This window comes from Rhinopithecus roxellana, chromosome 9 (assembly GCF_007565055.1).
Source record: "Rhinopithecus roxellana isolate Shanxi Qingling chromosome 9, ASM756505v1, whole genome shotgun sequence".
Taxonomy (NCBI): Eukaryota; Metazoa; Chordata; class Mammalia; order Primates; family Cercopithecidae; genus Rhinopithecus; species Rhinopithecus roxellana.
This window is the reverse complement of record NC_044557.1, coordinates 8,405,553-8,423,140: the sequence shown is the minus strand read 5'-3', so window position 1 is coordinate 8,423,140 and position 17,588 is coordinate 8,405,553. Positions and strand designations below refer to the sequence as shown.

The window sequence follows — 17,588 nt, the reverse complement described above, 5'->3', positions numbered from 1 at the left end:
CATCAGACACAGAGCCTGCTCTCAGGCAGCCTGCAGGTGCTGCAGTGACTGTGCTAGCAGCCAGTTTGCTTCATCTTTGGGAGGAAACCCAAGATTTGCTTTGGAAAGGCTGAGCCTACTTTCTGCAAGAGCTCAAACTGCCCGTCAGACTAAAACACTGTCCCCCAAACAGCAGCACAGCCAAGACACCTTGAAAGAAGTTGGAGGCAGAGTGAGAACAGATTAGTGGAGGTATGTAGGTGTGGGAAACTCTGAAAATATTTCTACTAGGAAATACTCGCTAATGCTAACTGTGAAAGCTGATGTTCTTTTCCTTCCTATTTGACTAACCTTAATGTTGCATAGTACAGCTTTTCTCTTTATGAGGAAATATATAAATGGAAAAAAAGAATCCTTCCAGACGGCAAGGAAAGTTTCTAGGGGCAAAGAAATCCTTTTCCATAAGGAGAAAATACTGGGCTGAAGAAATTGCCACCTGAACTCTCAAGCTCAAAACACTGAAGAAAGCAGTACAAGTGGAAGCTCTGAACTCTCCTAGCAGAAGTCTATCACCATGCAAATTTCCCCCACAAAAGCTTATGGGTGTTTACAGATACTGCAGAAGAAGCCAGAGAAAGTGGCCAGAGGCAGGAATTAACCTCACCGCAATTATAAATAAATCAGATCCTCATATCCCTGTAATAAACCAACCCAAAGGGAAGATGGCTGTGAGTGCTGAGCTGTTAACAGCAAGATGATTAGTGTGGCGGCTCGCAAATACTATATTGGGCTATTTAAGAGGCAAGAGTGGCACCCTGTTGTCACAGAGCAGGAAAAGCAGAGAGAGAACAAAAAACAGAGCCCTGCGAGCTGACGGAAGCCAGCAGGCAGGCTGGTCGCCATGTTCAATGCGGTGACTTTGCCCAGTCTAAGTCTTGGCTCCCACATCTGGTGCTTGATCCAGGCTGATCAGCTGCACTCCTGAGCATCAGCACCCAGGCTTTTCTGCTCATGTTTTTTCCTATTGGGGAAAAAATGTGCCCTGAACTGAGGGGGCACAGTGCAGGGCTGGAGACACGAGTGACTAAGCAGATCTGCCAAGGGGTTACAGCGCACTGCATGGGGAGAAGGTCATGGATCAGACATGCCCAGCTCCACAGAGGCTGCCAGGGACCACAGATGCAGTGGCAGGGGGACAAGGGTGCTGCTTACCCAGGGAAATGCACCCCCTTATTCCCGGAGCTCACAGAGAGCCTTCCAGCAACCTGATGTCTTCCCACTGGGGATGTCAGGGCCACTTAATGCAAAGTTTGATCCCTGGAGGAGAGAGTCAAGCATTCTCTTTCTTCTCTGCTGTGTGTCAGCTTGCATTGTTCAATTTCTTTGTTTCCTAACTGAATCCCATCAGTGTGGCTGACTGCCTCACTTACTTGAAGTGAGCTGAGCTAGGAAACACGTTTCTCGACAAGGGTGCATTCTCTGAGGTGCTAAGAAGGGCAGAGCTAAGCTCAGCCCCTGCAGAGAGAGAAAGAAAAAAAATTCCTATATATTGTTTTATGAGAACATTACAGACAAAAAACCAAAAAGGTTTCTCCTGCAACCAGCTCAAAGAAGCCTGCCATACACCATATGCACACTAAGGAGGTCAGCGCCTCCGTGGCAAAGCTCAGAGGCTGTGCATCGACTCTTAAGTGAGGAGGCCAGGTGGCAGAGTGTAAAAGGACTCCAGTTGGGAAAGTCAAATTCCTTCTTTATCAAATAAGAGGACTGGATAAGATCTAGGTCTAGGAGGAACCCAAAAGTTCTGTGAACCCAAGAAGAAAATATTGTCAGGGCTAAAGGAACCCAATCCCAAACAGCTAATCACTCAGATTCCACAAACCCTGATTAGTTATCGACATGAGATCCTCCATCCTCTTCTGTGTACAGGATGCTGGCTGATTTGGCAGGTGCCTGCTGCCATGGGAAGAAGATGTCTGTTCCAAGTGAGTTACCTGAGTGCCCCCTAGACCCCTGCCCTACACCTTAAGGTCAACCTTGCCAGATTCAAATTCTTTCCCAAGGCTTGCCTCTTCAGCCTATGTGGCAAAGGGTCTGAATCCTCCAATTTCTGTCTTTTTAAAAAAATAATACTCATGTATTACATTTACTTAGAGGAGAGTTTCACCCTCAATCTGTATCTATAGAACTCAAAAAGCACTAGGTATACAGGGAATCCTCACTGACAAATTTGAGTTAATGCAGAAACAGACAAGTAACTCACACTGCTGCATCATAGAGAACACATCAATCTTCCCCATGCCTGGAAATAAGATACACGGTCTCCAGTTCAGCTCTGGTGGCCATCTACATCCAGCTTCCATCTTCATCCACAATTGCAATACCCTGAGAATGACTGTCATGAGGCATGATTCCCTCCGACTTGCCTGTGTCCTCCCACGTGTGTGCAGCTTACTTTGACAGGGCTCTTTGCAGGAACAAGACCCTTCCATGTACTTTATCATGTTTGATTAATGAAAACATGGCCTGGGATGCCTCCGAATGGACTCCCATCACCTATCTTTACACTTTTCCAGATAAGAATTCTGCAAGAAAGCCGATCTCAGGGACACAAGGCAGGAATTATGAGAAACACATTGTTCAGCATCACACTGATCCTTCCGAAAGTGTGGCTTGGCCAGAGCCACTTTTCTGCATCCATGTCAGATAGACATGCAAGAGAGGGAGCTGGCCCTCCAAAGGAATGCCGTATACATTTACTTGGCTCAGAGGAGAGACTCTCAGGGTGTGGTGAATTCAGGTCTTCTGCAGGTCAGACTATAACAGACCATCCCTGAAAGGCGCCAAGGCCCCTGGCATCTCTCCCACCTCCCCCTGATCCCCACCAGCTCCTCCTCCTCCTGGAGCTTAGAGTGCTGGTTCAGAATTCTCTTTTGATGGAGAGTGACGGGAAGAAGAGAGAAAAACCACACTACTATGGGAATGTCCACTTTCTTTGCCTTGCAGAACCTGGTAAGGACCCTCCTCTGAATCCCCTAAGCATTGAAATCTCCCCTCCCTGGGAAGGCACCCGGAGGGCAGCCATTTAAATCCTGGACAGAGTCATGCTGACACCTAGGGGTAGATGTTAAAAAAAAAAAAAAAAAAAAAAAAAAAAGAGCCAGTCCGGAAAAAGCCGGGCTCAACCAGATGCAGGAACAGGTGGCAACTTGTACCTCCTGCAGCTTCCGAGAAGGAGCTTCCTTCCCTGCTCCTCTCGACCTGTCCCCAATTCAGACTCCCTGCATGCCCAGAGAAGATCCCCAAAAATCTGTCCAGCGATCCCCCACAAAGGAGGGCAAAGTATGGCCTTCATAAAAATTGGCTGGTTCTGAACCCTGTCTAGTCTCCCATCTGCCTGAGAAAAGCAGCTATTTGGAGAGGAATGAGGTAGAGAATGTAGAAAGCTGCAACGAGATACACCAGCAGGGCCTCCATCCGGCAGGGACACAGACCAGGAGGTTCCAAACCTTCCAGAGGCAGCTAGAAACGCTTTCTTACCAAACTCGCTGGCGCAGAGATGTTCAATGATGGCTTCGGATTTCAACTCATTGTCACAGGGAGGACATACCGTTGTGCCTGGGAAAGGAAGTAGGGAGAAATGGAACTGTAAGTTACAGAGCAGGAAGGGAGCAGCCCCTGGGGAAGAGATCCGCCCTGGGTCCAGGCTGAAAGTGACTAAAGGTCTTCTGGAACTTATGAAGGGGACCTGAGAATTGAAAAGAAGAAGCCTTGAGCCCAGGGTCTACAACCAGAGCAGGCACAGGTTTCTTGAAACATTTTGGCCCAGAGCTGCTAAATGTGACACAGTTATTTAAGCCAGCATGACCTGAGGCTGGGTGGGGGCAGGTCACGTGAATGATGACTTGTGGGACGCTGTGAGTGCCGGGAAAAGCTGGCTTACGAACTCACAGAGATCTCTTCCCGGTGTTTGTTTCCCATCGTCTCCCTTCTCCTTTCAATACCACCCTCTGATTCCTGCCCCCTTCCCATTTCCACACTCCCAGCTAGCCTGCTGATCCCTCTGACCAGATCTCCGGGAGCCAAGAGAGAAAGAAACTCAGCCAGACTCACAAACTCCAACCCTCAGCCCCTGAACACCTCCTCTCCAAAAGGGCCACCGCAGCAGGAGGCCAGGGCAGGCGGGCGGGGTGGGGCACTAGCAGGCACTGCCAAATGGGAGGACAGGGCTGGATAGGAAGGGGCCCTTCGGAGGCTCTTTCCTGGGCAACTGTGAAGTGTTTTGAAGAGGAGGTGTGTGGGGGCAGACGTGCATAACGCTGGGAGGCAGCTCCACTGCCTGGGAGGAGATATCTGAGGCCAGGGCAGAGGCCTCCTCCAAGCCAATATACTTCTGAAGTCGGAAGAGGTAAAGGACCCCTGCTTCCCAGGACAGAGGGAGAGCGGGACAGCGCTTTCCTCCAAGAGCTGAAGTGGTTTATCATCATTGTCATCATCCTCACCTATCAAGCAGCCTGGAGCTTACTGACTGTCTAGGAAATATCATGAGCACATTCTAGGGGCACCCCACCCCCAGGCACAGCACAGGAGGCCAAGCCAGGCTGGAGCTGAAGAGCACAGGAAAGTCACACCTGACACTGCGCTCAGGGAGAGCAGGTGGGGCTTGGTGTGCTTGGAGCCCACTGTTCTTCATCCTCCTCCACCGTGGCTTCCGTGGCAGCATCTCCCTTCCCATCAGCTCCCGCTATGGCTCAGACATCGAAATAGGCAAAGGCTCCACAAGTGGAAGAGAAGAGTGGACCTGCAGAGCACCCCCAGCTCAAGGCTGCCCTCAGGACACAGGTGGCCCATAGACCACTCCCCACTTCCAAGCAGGGTCCCTGCAGGGCCCAGCAGAGACCCCATCCTTAGTTTTTATTGCCACATTCTTCTCCCACCTTTACTCTGCACCCAGGAGCAAACACCTTCCAGATTCTCAGTGCAGTTAAGAACCACGCTCCAAGCAGATGATGGCATGACTGTCCTTAGCCCAGATGCTGGAAATTTGCTTTGCACCCAGAACTTGAGATTGGGTTCTAGAGGTGGTAATTCTCACAAAGGAGACAAGAATTTTGCATTATGGTTTTTGCTTCCACTTGGGGAAGAGGAAGTGTGACAACATGGAAAAGACCAGGTTACTTGCACAAGGAGAGTGAACTGTGCTTTTGGGTTTTCCTTGTTTAGGTTATTTTGAAAAAAGAAAAGTGGGATTTACACAAACACACATTGCAAGGTTCTGTGAATACTATCTTGACCAAATAGCGAAGTCACAGTGATCCGAATATAAAGGGCACATTTCTGCCCACTCCACACACTCACTGCATCTCCTCTGGACACTTGAAGTTTGCCTGACCCAACTGGCCAAGGATGGCTCTGCACTTCTCAGGGACATTTTCCTCAGTCCAGTCAAATATGTTTTGACTTCAGTGCCTCTCAGAATGGCAGGAGCTCATTGGGGTGGGCTCTGTGTGTTTTTATCACAGCTTTCCCCTATCTCATCTTTTCTAACGGCTGACTCTGGAGCAGACTGATCCAGAGAGAGAAAGAGAAATGTGTGATGTGGTATTAATCTGCACCTCATTGGTACGTCTTAGGGCCATACAGGCTGCATCTGCAGGAGAAATCCACCCAGTCATCTTTCTGAAAGATGGAACTAAACAGCTGTTTTCAGGTGTGTTTCAAATAATGTTTAGAGCAAATGAACAAAAAAAAAACCAAAATATTTTGTGTTTATTAATATTTAAGGGGGTGTGGAGGAGACAGCCCAACAACTGAATCAGGATTAAGTGATTTTTGTAATATATCAATCCACACACACAAGTGCACTCTCTCTCTCTCTCTCTCTCTCTCTCTCTCTCTCTCTCTCTCTCTCTCTCTCTCTCCTCTCTTTCCCTCTCTCACATACAACCCCCACAATCTTCCCTGGCCAGTTCCTGGGGGGACTAAAAAGGAGCCCTAAGGAAGGCTTTCTGGGGAACTGAGGGCTCTGTGGCCTCTGCCAGGCTGATTAAATGCACCACATGCCCAAACAACAACAAAATCAAACCCAGTGCGCTGGCTCATACAACTTCAACCAGCAACACCAGGCAGAGAGGGAGACAACAATGCATTAGCCTGGGAGTTCACAGTTCTCATGGAAGTGCCAAATTTAGAAATAACTTCCCTAGAAAAAGAACAAATGCCTCTTCCATAACAGAAGCTGCTATGGCTTGGGTATCGGCCTTTGTGGGCAGAAAAATGTCAAGTCATTTCTCATTATCAGGTTTCTCCTTAGTAACACATGACCACGGAGAGCTGGCCAATACCCCAAAACTGAATATGCTCAAGTGTGTGAAAAGAAACCAGTATGCAAAGATACAACACTGCTTTGAAAATGCATTTTAATTTTAAAGAATAAAAGCATAAAGAATAAATGAATAAAAGAGTAGTGCATGCGTACGTATTCTCATTGGAAAGTACCACTTATTACCCCACAGCCACAAGCCATAAGGTTATGAGGATCAGTAGTCAGGTTTGTCTTGACCTGCCCTCTACACACCTACACACACACACGCCCCACCTCCCCTCCACAGGGACCTGGGAGGAAATCACGTGGGGCTCCCTTACACCAGGGATTGCAGTCCTGGGGAGGATGGTGTGCCCTCTCAGGGCAGAGCCCCCCACCAAAACCACTGAGGGGAAAACCAGTCTCAAGCTCCACTTCCGACCGGCCCTCTCTCCGCTTTTCTCTTTGTTCCTCAAAGACCTGTCTTGAGAGGGTGACTACCTGAGCGCTGCTGGGAGGAGAGTGAGGACGGTTCCCAGCCAGGCTGAGAAGGGCGCCGACTGGTGGAACTGCAGCCAAGGGGCAAAAGGTGTCCGGAAGACAGCGATTATGGGGTTTCCCCATCCCATCACAGCCTTTTGGGGGCTGGGGTGAGGATTCTTTCCTCTCTTCTGCAGGCAACCCGTCCAATCCCCCCATGTTCCCTGTGGACTGCAGCACCTTTTCCGCAGCCGATCCCCCTAAGGTGTCTACTCACGTCTGCAGCCAGTCCCAGAAAGAGACCATCGGTGGCCATTGGGAATGGACTCCAGCTCAGGGCTGGGCACAGCCTCTCGGGGCAGGGCTGGGCTAATCCCCACTGGCTGAGGAAGGGGAGAAGGAAATTCCCGCAGGCTTCAGGGGATGGGTGCACGCCAACAGAACACAAGGCCCTTTGTTTGCTCCAGGTAACTGCTCAGTTTTCGCTCGCAAAGTGCAGATGTATCCGCTACCCTCACTCCACTCCCACCAGTTGACCCTGAGAGCAGCGGTGCCCAGACCTGGCCACTGCGGACAATCAGTGCCGTTTCCACCCAGCCATCCAACGTCAGTCACTGTGGACCCATCTCCTCCCTCCTTAGAATAAGCAAAAGCATCCAAAATTTGGGGTGTCCCTTTCCCCAACCTGCCCAAATCCTCACTCTGAGGAGCCAGGTGACTGTACGCCCCTCTTTTAGCATCAATAACAGAGGTTAAAGACACTTCAGGTGAGCTAAGTGTAGGCAACCGTTCTCCCCCACCCTAAAGGCCCTCCTCAAAAAGCCCTCAGGAAGCCTGTGTGTTGCTAAGCGCAGCTGGGGTACAGCTCCCCCATCCCTGACCCTCTCCACACCTCAGAGCCTAAACTTCGCTTCCAACGAATTCTGGGTTGAATTTACTGCTATCGAAGTCAGGTCTGTGATGTGTGTATTTTATATTTATATTTATTTCATTTTGACTTCCCAGAATTGTTTTCTTCCCCCTCAAGAATAAGTGGGTTCTGAGAGGAACCTTGGGCCGGTCCCTCAGGCTGTTAGGCAAGTCTCCAATTTGCAGAGCTCCTCTCCCCGGGAGGAGATGAACAATGAGCTAATTACATTTTTATCTTTCTAATGAGCTGAGGATTTGTGTAAATGAGAGAAGCAGGGGGTACGCGAGAGGGAGGGAGAAAAGACTTTCCACCCCTAGCCCTGCGAGGGCAGAGTTGGTACCTGGAAGGGGTGGAGAAACAGAAGTCTCCATGGTTCCTAAACTTTCTCAGCCAGTTCTGCAGCAATCCCGAAGCTACTTGACTGAATGACCAGTGAAGGAAAGGGCTTGGTTTTATTTTTTAAATCTTTGTCTAACCTATGAAAATAAACAAAAGCTGCGCCAAACATTCTCTCGGCCTTCCTGAACTTTCTGCACTTTGGGTTTTGGTTTTTTCCTCCCGTCTAGGAGGTTAAAAACTTCGATAGGGTCTCGGAGTTCTCCCAGAGGAGAGGGAAGCTTCCCTGTTATTTAAAGCGCAAGGCTTTGTTTCAGGTATGGAAAAGGCGAAGCTGGATCTCAGGAAGAGTGGCTCCGGAGACCACAGCTAGTCCCTGCGAGGCCGAGGCGCAGATCCGCCGCTCCCGGGCCAGCCCCGCCGTGCACCTGGGTCGCGAGGGGCGCTGAGCGATACCTGGGACAGACCAGACGCGCTTAGGAATCACGTGCACAGCATGCGAGCAACCTCGGGCCGTCAGTCCCCAGCGCCTGGACCCAGCGGCGGGCAGGCGTAGGATGGCGCGGGTTCTCCTGCAGCCCCGGCCGGGGGAGTCGGGGGGAGGCGGGGGCGGCTCGCGTACGTGGGAGAGGGCAGCCTTACCTTGGGGCTTGGAGGCTTCGGTGGCATTGGGCGGCGTCATGGCGATGCAGACGTCCCCCTCCGGGAACTTGTCACACTTGAGCATCTCGGGCCAGTAGAAGCCGAAGAACTGCATGACCGGCTCGCACGAGTCGCGCACGGCCTCGCAGAGCCAGCGGCACGGGTAGATGGGCCGATCCAGGCAGACGGGCGCGAACAGCGAGCAGAGGAAGACCTGAGTGCCGGCGTGGCAGTTCTTGTTGAGCAGGGGTACCCAGCTGCTGGCCTGCTGCTTCACCTCCGCCATGGTCTCGTGCTCCAGCAGGTTGGGCAGCACCATCTTCTTGTAGCCTACGTTGTGGCACAGCCGCAGATCCGCGGGGATGTCCACGCACTGCGGCGGCTTGGTGTAGAAGCGCCCGCTCTGGTACGGGCCGATGTCCGACTGGAAGCTCACGTAGTCGTACTCGCTGGCCAAGCCCACGGCCAGGAGCGCGGCGCCCAGCGCCAGCAGCACTCCCAGGGCTGGCCCCCGGCAGCCCCCCGCGCTGCGCCCACTGCCCATGCCGGCTCTGCTCCCTGTCCCCCGCGACGTCGGGGCTGCCTCCGCCGCCTCCCCGCGCGCGTCCCGCCGCAAACTTCCAGGGACCTCCTGGGACAAAAGGCGCAGTCCCCAGCGCTGTCCAGCTGTGCGGCCGCAAGCTGCTGCCCGGTCCCCCCGGCCGGTGGCGGCCCTCGGCCTGCGGTCGGAGGCGGCGCGGGCGGGGAGGCGGCCCTGCGGCTGGGTGCGCCCAGGCTCCAGGAGGCACAGCAAGCAGGAAGGCGCGGGGCGGAGGGCGTGGGGCACCGACTAGCGAGGCTGCAGGGCTGGAGTGCGCGGGGCTCCTACGGCCGAGCCCTCGGAGCCGCCCCGCGCAGCCAATCAGCTCCCGGCGGGGCGAGCCGCACTGGTTACCACGTCCGTCACCGGCGCGGGAGCCAATCGCCTCCCTCGCGAGCGGGTTCGGTTTACTAGAACCAGGCACAGCTCAACATCCCTTAAAAAACAAAACCAAAAATACATAAATAAAAGGGGGAGGAAGAAAGAGACAAGGGGGAAAAAAGAGGGGGAATGGATCGCAGCGTGGGGTGGAGAGAGACCAGGGCAGACCCTGTAATTAACTCGCACTGGCTTGCAGAGAAGCAAGGAGCCTGGATCATACTTGCAAACCCATGACATTATGAAGGCTTTTTTTTTTTTTTTTTTTTTTTTTTTTTTTTGAGACGGAGTTTCGCTGTTGTTGCCCAAGTTGGAGTGCAGTGGCACGATCTCGGCTCATTGCAACCTCCCAGGTTCAAGCGACTCTCCTGCCTCAGCCTCCCGAGCAGCTGGGATTACAGCCGCGCGCCACCATGCCGGCTCATTTTTTGTATTTTTAGTAGAGACGGGGTTTCACCATGTTAGCCAGGCTGGTCTCGAAACTCCTGACCTCAGGTGATCCGCCTGCCCTCGGCCTCCCAGACTTTTTTTTTTTTTTTTTTTTTTCTTTTTTACGCTGTTTCCTAATTTCAACCAACAGCCCTTTAGACTAGAGGCTCCTCTCCTCGGTTCTCTAGCTGCGGTGCAGACAGGTCGTTTCCCAACTAACTGGGGGTCAGGAACGCTGAAGCGAGGGAGGTCTGCTTGTAAATCTCCAGCGGGCCTGGCTGGACTCGCTGAAAGGCGAGGCGAGGGCGCAGTTGGAGTTGTTTGCTGTGAGCACCACCTCTCCAGGTGGGGCCGCCCATGGTGGCCCTCAACACTGGGGCAGTGAGTGGACTTTGCCCGGTGTGGCGGGAAGTCCTGCTAGCAACGGTATTAGCTTTGGGAGGACACTTTTTTAGATAGATAGATAGATAGATAGATAGATAGATAGATAGATAGATAGATAGATAGATAGATTTAAATAGAAAAACTCTACTCAAGTCCTACCCCAGGCGACAGCACATCTGTGTGTTTGTGGTGTGGAAAGACAAAACATTAAAAACACATGTGCCCTTATCGGCGTGGCTGGTGTGAATACCAAGTCCATCACTCAGACACATATGCTAAGGTCAGACCCAGTCCAGGAACGTCAAGTCAGAACCAAGGGTCCCCACTAGGGCAGACGCCAAGAGGACAGCATCAGCACAAACAGCTCGGCCCCCAGGAACGGAAGTCTCTCTGCCACCCTCTACCTCGAATTCCTGAGAATTCTTCGTAGATTTCAAACATTCCCCTGAGAGGGAGGGTTAAGCTCCGGAGAGCTGGGAGTGAGACCCGGACTATCCCGGGACAGAAGACCACAGCAAACAGTTCATGAAGTTCCTGGAGTCTCCACACCTTCTGTCCCTAAGTACGGGTGGAGAGAGGCCGATATGTTCATAACCGAATCTGAGCGCACACCCCATGTGGCAAAGGGGCCACACATCTTAGCGCTCCACAGAGACACCTTAGGAGGCGCTGCCTTGCCGGCCAGCTTGTTTGTGAAGCTCTAGGGAGCTTGCTTTGGACTCTGCAATCTAATTTCTTGATGGACAGATTCCAAGTGAAATGACTAGAGTTTGTGAAGAAGCAGGGCTGTTTTCTTAAAGCAATCGTGCCCATACAGACACAGTGATTCCACCATGCACACAGGAGGCTTCTGCAGAGGGTTGACTTCTCTGTCATTTCATGGCCAATGGAAGATGCCTTGACACCCAAGAGGTGACATGGGGGCTGGGAGGAAGACACAGAGAAGAGAAAGCAAGATTTGGATGGCCAAGGGTTAATCCCAAGACAATTGGTGAGGCCAGCCTGTGGAGCTGAGGAAGACATTCCTCACAGAGAATAGACCGTAGGAGACCCGGCAACTGTGTCTCAATTCAAGGGGCATTTAGAGAAAAATGCTGTTTGGTAGGGGGTCTTTTTGTCTCCTAGAGCCAGGTCCTCTGCCTCAAGCCAAATGTGTCTGTTTGCTCACTGAAAAGATGGGTGTTTGCAGATAACATCCTCTCACCTCTGAACCCAGGCTTAGCCAACCGCTCACTCACATTTCAGTTTTCCCGAATGGCGGGAGAGCTTGTGTCTGTCCACCGTTAAATGCTGGAAATTCATCCAGGTGACTGCCCTGGAAGTCCCAAGTCAAGAGTAAATCTCACAAATCCATTCAGGGGAAGACCTCGCCTGTGTCTGTTCACTCCGAGTAGACTTTGATCACCTCCAGTTGCCACATCCCCCACCCACCCCTAGTGGTCCTACTGCTTTACTGACCCCTGCTAGGAACACAATTGTCTCTCTGTGGAAAAGGCAGTGATGGGAGAAGACCCCAGAATCCTATATCCAGTGCATTCCTGACTCCTCCCAGACCCAGCTGGAGAGGAAAGACCCTAGACCTCAGTCCCACCGAGAGACTTTAATCTATTCCTGGGATGTGGGAGAGGGACCGCCCGCCCCCCACCCTTCCAGGCAATTCCCATGCTGCATAACAGCGCCAGGCAGAACAACCTGAAGACTTTGTATTGCAGAGGTACACACAGTACTTTTGCCCTTTTACTTATTGTCAAATGTTTGCACTTCAAAATCCAGTCCCCCGTTTCCTAATGGCAAGTGTGTATGTGTTTGTGTGTGCATGCACTCCTGTGTGTACAGGAGAAGATTCTGGAACAAAGGTCCTTTAAACATGCAACTGACATAACAGAGCTCCCAGATATGAGGGTTCCTGAGTATGAGAACTGTGGTCCAGGAGACATATCCTCCCTTCTTCTTGAATGGCTTAAATAAATAGAGGCAAAATGCAGCTTTAACTTACGTTTCTCATTTCCCAAAAGTTCTGATTTTCCCACACTGCTAGATGCCCATGCATGAAGCCTGGAAGTACGTCCTCTGTTGCTTCAAAATACCAGCCTGAGGAGGCATTCTCAGTTCTTCAGCCTCCACAGAGGGTCACAGAGGGTCCCCCCAGGTGCCTCCCAGGTGGCCTCTTCCCACACACAGAGCTTTTTCCTGGCTTCTCCTGGAAAAACTGGGAAGGGAGCCTTCCCAGCCATAGCTCCCATTGTGTTCCACTATCATATCATCAGTGATTTCTGCCATCCTCTCCAAAGATACACTCACCTCACTCTCCCTCAGCCAGCAGCACTGGGGAGGGAGCTCCGCTTGAAGTTGGGTGTCCGTGGGTCAGGGGCAATGCCAAGGAAAGCATGCTGGTCCACAGTCAGGGGACACAGGCTACAGCCTCAGCTCTGCTCCTAACTGGCTGGGTTGACTCACGGGAATCGCACTTCCTCTTTCTGGCCTTAGTTTTCTCATCTGTGAAATGGAGCTATTAATGCCTGCCCAGCTGCCCTGCTAGCTCACAAGTGTGAATTCTCAGCATGTAGGGTCACTCGAGGCACATCCTCAGACTTTCAGGCAAGTCTGAAAGGGCCAAAATGGTATTTGATGTCAGATGCCATGAAACCTGGTCATGCTCTGACTTGGACAAGCTGCTTCTGCATTCTGCCTCTGTAGATGTGTAATCCTGAACCTTTCTAACTCTTTCAAGAACTGGCCTGACCTGCTACCTGAACTCTGGGAATGTCTGGGAAGCATCTTAAAAATTCAGAGTTGAAGGCAAATTCCAGCCCCATCTCTTCTTAGAGTAAGCACCCCTCCCTCTTCATCTTTTTTTTTTTCCGATACGGGGTCTCACTCTGTTCCCCAGGCTGGAGTGCAGTGGCAGGACCTTGGCTCACTGCAGCCTTGACCTCCTGGGCTCAGGCAATCCTCCCACCTCAGCCTCCCAAGTAGCTGGGACTACAGACGCAGGCCACCACACCCAGCTATTTTTTTATTTTTATTTTTATTTATTATTATTTTTTTTTGGAGCGATGGGATTTTGCTGTTATTCAGGCTGGTTTGAGCTCCTAGCCCCAAGCAATCCTCCTGCCTCGGCCTCCCAGAGTGCTGGGATTACAGGTGTGAGCCACCACACCTAGTCCTCTGCACCATTCTTGACAGAAGCTAATGGAGCATCCCTTTTACTTGTTTGGGATATAGTCACCAAGTTCAAACAGTCCACTAGAATGTTCTTCCTTCCTTGAAGGGAAACTCTGCTCCCTATAATTTCTTACTAGGCCATCGTAGGATGAGTTCCTATCATAAGCAGCCAGGAAGACACCCTCAGCCGGCCCCAAGCTGGGAGGCCAAGGTCACCGTCCCTGCCCCTGTGTTCAGATGGTGACAACTGCCCACTCTCCAGGTGAGGCTCTGTCAAACTGGGCTTGACAATTTTTGTTCATTTATTACTACATTAATTAATTTATAATTTATATTATAAATATATTTATGCCTATAATTTATATACATATGCCTATGTATATAAATAAATGAAGATTTGCATACCACCTCCTAGAAAGAAGAGAACTAAAAATAAAAGGCGTATTTTAAGATGACTTTTTAAATAGAAATAAAAATATCAAATGGACTATTTCTCTGATTAAAATTTTCACACACTCTTTGTCCATAGGAAAAAGCCCAAGCTCCAGGATAATATCAGGACCCAGCCCTGACCCCCATGACCTCTCCAGCGTCACCTCCCCAGCACCCCGCACCAGCCTAGTTTCTAGTCTCCAGAAGTACTTGTACTTTCCCACCCAATGGCTTCTCGCTTGCCTCTCATCCTGGGCTCATGCTGTGTGCACATGCTGTTTTCTCTATCTGTAATGCCCTTCACTACTTTTGTACAAACTACTACTCATAGGGTTCCCAGATTTACAAATAGAAATACAGGACACCCATGCCCAGGCATCGTGGCTCCTACCTGTAATCCCAGAACTTTGGGAAAGTAAGGCAGGAGGATCGCTTGAGGCCAGGAGTTTGAGACCAGCCTGGGCAACATAGCAAGACCTTGTTTCTACAAATAATAATAATTTTTAAGAATTAGCTGATTAGGCACAATTTTAAGAATTTTAAGAATTAGCTGATTAAGAATTAGCTACAGGCACAGTGGTGCATGCCTGTAGTCCCAACTACTTAGGAGGCTGAGGCAGGAGGATCGCTTGAGCCCAGGAGTTCGAGGCTGCAGTGAGCTATGATCACACCAATGGACTCCAGTTTGGGTGACAGAATGGTACCCTGTCTTTAAAAATAAAAATTAAATGTAAATATTAAAAAATAGAACATCCAGTAAAATTTGAATTCCAGATCAACAAGAAAAAACTTATTAAGTCTGTCTCAAATATTACATGAGGCATACATATACAATAAATTATTCATTGTTGAACTGAAATTCCGTTTACTGGGCATCCTATATTTTATCTGGCAAATCCGCCCACTTATCCTAGTAGTGTTGCCTCCTCCAGGAAGCCAGGCCTGACCTCCTCCATTCCTAGTCATATTCACCCCACTCTGTGCCTGCAGACACTCCCGTCTACATTTATAACTGGTCCCTTCTGGGTACCTTGTACAGTGCAGTGAGCTCTTAGAGGCCAGGACCTTGTCTTATTTTGTCTCACCCATTCCACATCTCCAACCATCTAGTACAATGCCATGCATATACAGAATGCTCAGTAATTACCCCCACCCCAACAAACAAAGGGGAGACAGACGTGTGAAATACTCAGGTTCTTAGGGGTGCTACCCTTGCACATTGATTTTGTGCCATGTTTTCTGAGAACAAAGGCCATACGCCAGCATGAATAGCTCCCATAGTTCTCTTTGTCTTTGGAAAAGGAAAATCTTTTCTAGATTTGAATCCTGAGGAAATTGATCATCGGTTCCTTATACAAGGACAGCAAACAGAGTGTGGGACTTCTCTATTGGATCTCTTCCCATCCCAGAGCTGACCCTGTGGACAAATGCCACATCCGATTCACTCCTCTCTGCCCAGGGCCTGCACCGAGCAGGTCGCTCCACGGAGGGTGGGAGGCGACTGGGTTGGTCGATGCAGTGGCCCATTCCCACAAATCCCCACGCTATGCTGTATAAGAACAGGGGCTGGCTTCTGGGAGGCTGGAGTTTCTGGAAGCCTTGTATGCCAAGTGGGGGTGGGGACTGGGGACCAAGAGAAGGTAGAAGGGGGCTCCGCAGTGTGACACCTGGGGTCGGATCCTGACGAAGGGGCTCAAGGCTTGGCTGGGACATCACAGAGCACCAGACACAGGTCTTTAGGAAACCCCTACCCCTCTGGAAATCCCAGGGAAGTGAAAGTGAAGTGGCACATGCTTCGGTGACCTGAAGCCCATAAATCTGCCGGGATGGCTGTGGGGAGGGCAGTGGCCCATGCCGGGACACATTCCCCAAGGAGCCATGTGCTTATTTACCTAACCCTTCATGGCAGTGGAGCCAGACGGTGCATTGCTTTCCTCGGGGGGTTGAGCCAGGAACAAGCTGGATATAAATGAGGTGCTGGTGAGAGGAACGGGGGGGGCACCCATCATCTCACTTCTTCCTCGCAGGAAAGCCTTCCCTGCTCCCAAGATCAGGTGACCTCAGCTGGGGAAGCCTCACCTCCAAATCTCCATCCAGGGAAGCCTCCTCCCCACAGTTTCTCTCAGCCTGAATAACGCCATCTGCCATCTGCCATTTAAGGGGCATTACTCACCTGGGCAAAGGCAGAATCCCCTGTTGCCTAGTAAGATGCCTTGCTGCAGTCTTTTCCGAATTGCTCTCTATGTGCATTATTCCATATGGGCCTCACCAAAAGCCTCTGAGCTGGCTGAGAAGTTCATTACTTTCATTTGACAGAAGAAGATACAGAAACTCAGAGTAGTGGGACCCTGGCTAGCAGTCCAGCCACCAAAGCACTGTGGTGGGGACCAGTTGCAGGTCAGGAAGCACAGATCTTTAGACTCCAAATCCTGCTGGCTTTGCACTAGATCTGGCTTTGCTGAAGGCCAGTCCCTGGGGAGAGAAATCTGGAGAGGCTTTGCAGTCAGCAACATCTGATTGTCCATTCATCTACCAAGCTCTCTGCCTGGACCTCCACCAGAGACCGTGCACAAAAACATGAGCCACGCATGTCAGACCCGTGACCACTACAAGAATGTGGCCTGAGACCTGGCCCAGGAATTGAAAAAAGATACTTTCAGTTTTCAGAGAGAGGGAGATCCTTTTCCATGAGAAAATGGCCCAGGAAGGCTGGATGGCCACTGAGCCTACTGAGAGAGGGCTTCAGGTACTCCAGAAAGAAAATGATCACAACAGGCAGAAGCCAACTGCCTCCAAGGCCATTTCAGCCTTTCCTGAGTGGCCCTTTGGCCCCTAGGGCTCCACCCACAGCCCACAGGGGCCTGGAAGTGCCAGGGGGATTGTGGACGTTCAGGGATCCCAGGAGAGAGGCGGGTCACAATGCCAGGGTTTGGGACCAGAGCACCTGCCAGTTTGATTCTGCTTTCCTGTAGCCAGGTCCTGAATGCCCAGAGACTTGGCACAACATCAGCTGGTGCTCCTCCCTTTAAAGCACTTTTGATGGATCCCCTGTTAGTTTAGCTACTGTTCATTAGTTCCCGCTGAAATTGCTGTCATTGATGTTTGATAGCTAGCATTAGGACTGTAAGGTGCTATTTTCCAAATAAAGATTGTTTAATATAAAATAGATATGTATTTTATATTATATATGTTTTATAATATATATTATATACAATATATATTATATATTATATATATTTTATATTATATATATTTAATATAAAATATATGTGTGTATATAGAAAACCCAATATGGCATGGTACCTACCAATCAGATTGCATGCAGACAAAACAACGTCCTTTGCAGCCTGACAGGTGCATGCCAGTGGGGCCCCAGCGTGGGGGAATTCTTAGCCTCCAACCTCTGTGCAGAGCTCATGCTGCCCCTACAAGCTGGGCCGTCTTCCCAGCGCACATCCCAGGTTCAGCTAACGGGCTTCATCTGCCTGGTCTCTCGCCAGTCTCCCTGTACATCATGGCTGTCAGAGCACCACTCTTCAAACACTCTTTTGCTTGTTTGCATGTCAGGA

General features: G+C 50.6%; 1 protein-coding gene across 1 annotated transcript in view; it reads right to left on the bottom strand.

Moving 5' to 3' along the window:
- SFRP1 (secreted frizzled related protein 1) overlaps positions 1-9,508 on the bottom strand; it is a 47,490-nt gene extending 37,982 nt beyond the window's left edge. The window contains exons 1-2 of the mRNA XM_010354607.2: positions 8,652-9,508; positions 3,520-3,597 (exon numbers count right to left, since the gene is read on the bottom strand). Of these exons, the coding sequence (XP_010352909.2) occupies positions 3,520-3,597; positions 8,652-9,195 (622 nt within the window). The 5' untranslated portion in view covers positions 9,196-9,508. The remainder of the gene's footprint in view (positions 1-3,519; positions 3,598-8,651) is intronic.
- Positions 9,509-17,588: the final 8,080 nt, after the last annotated feature.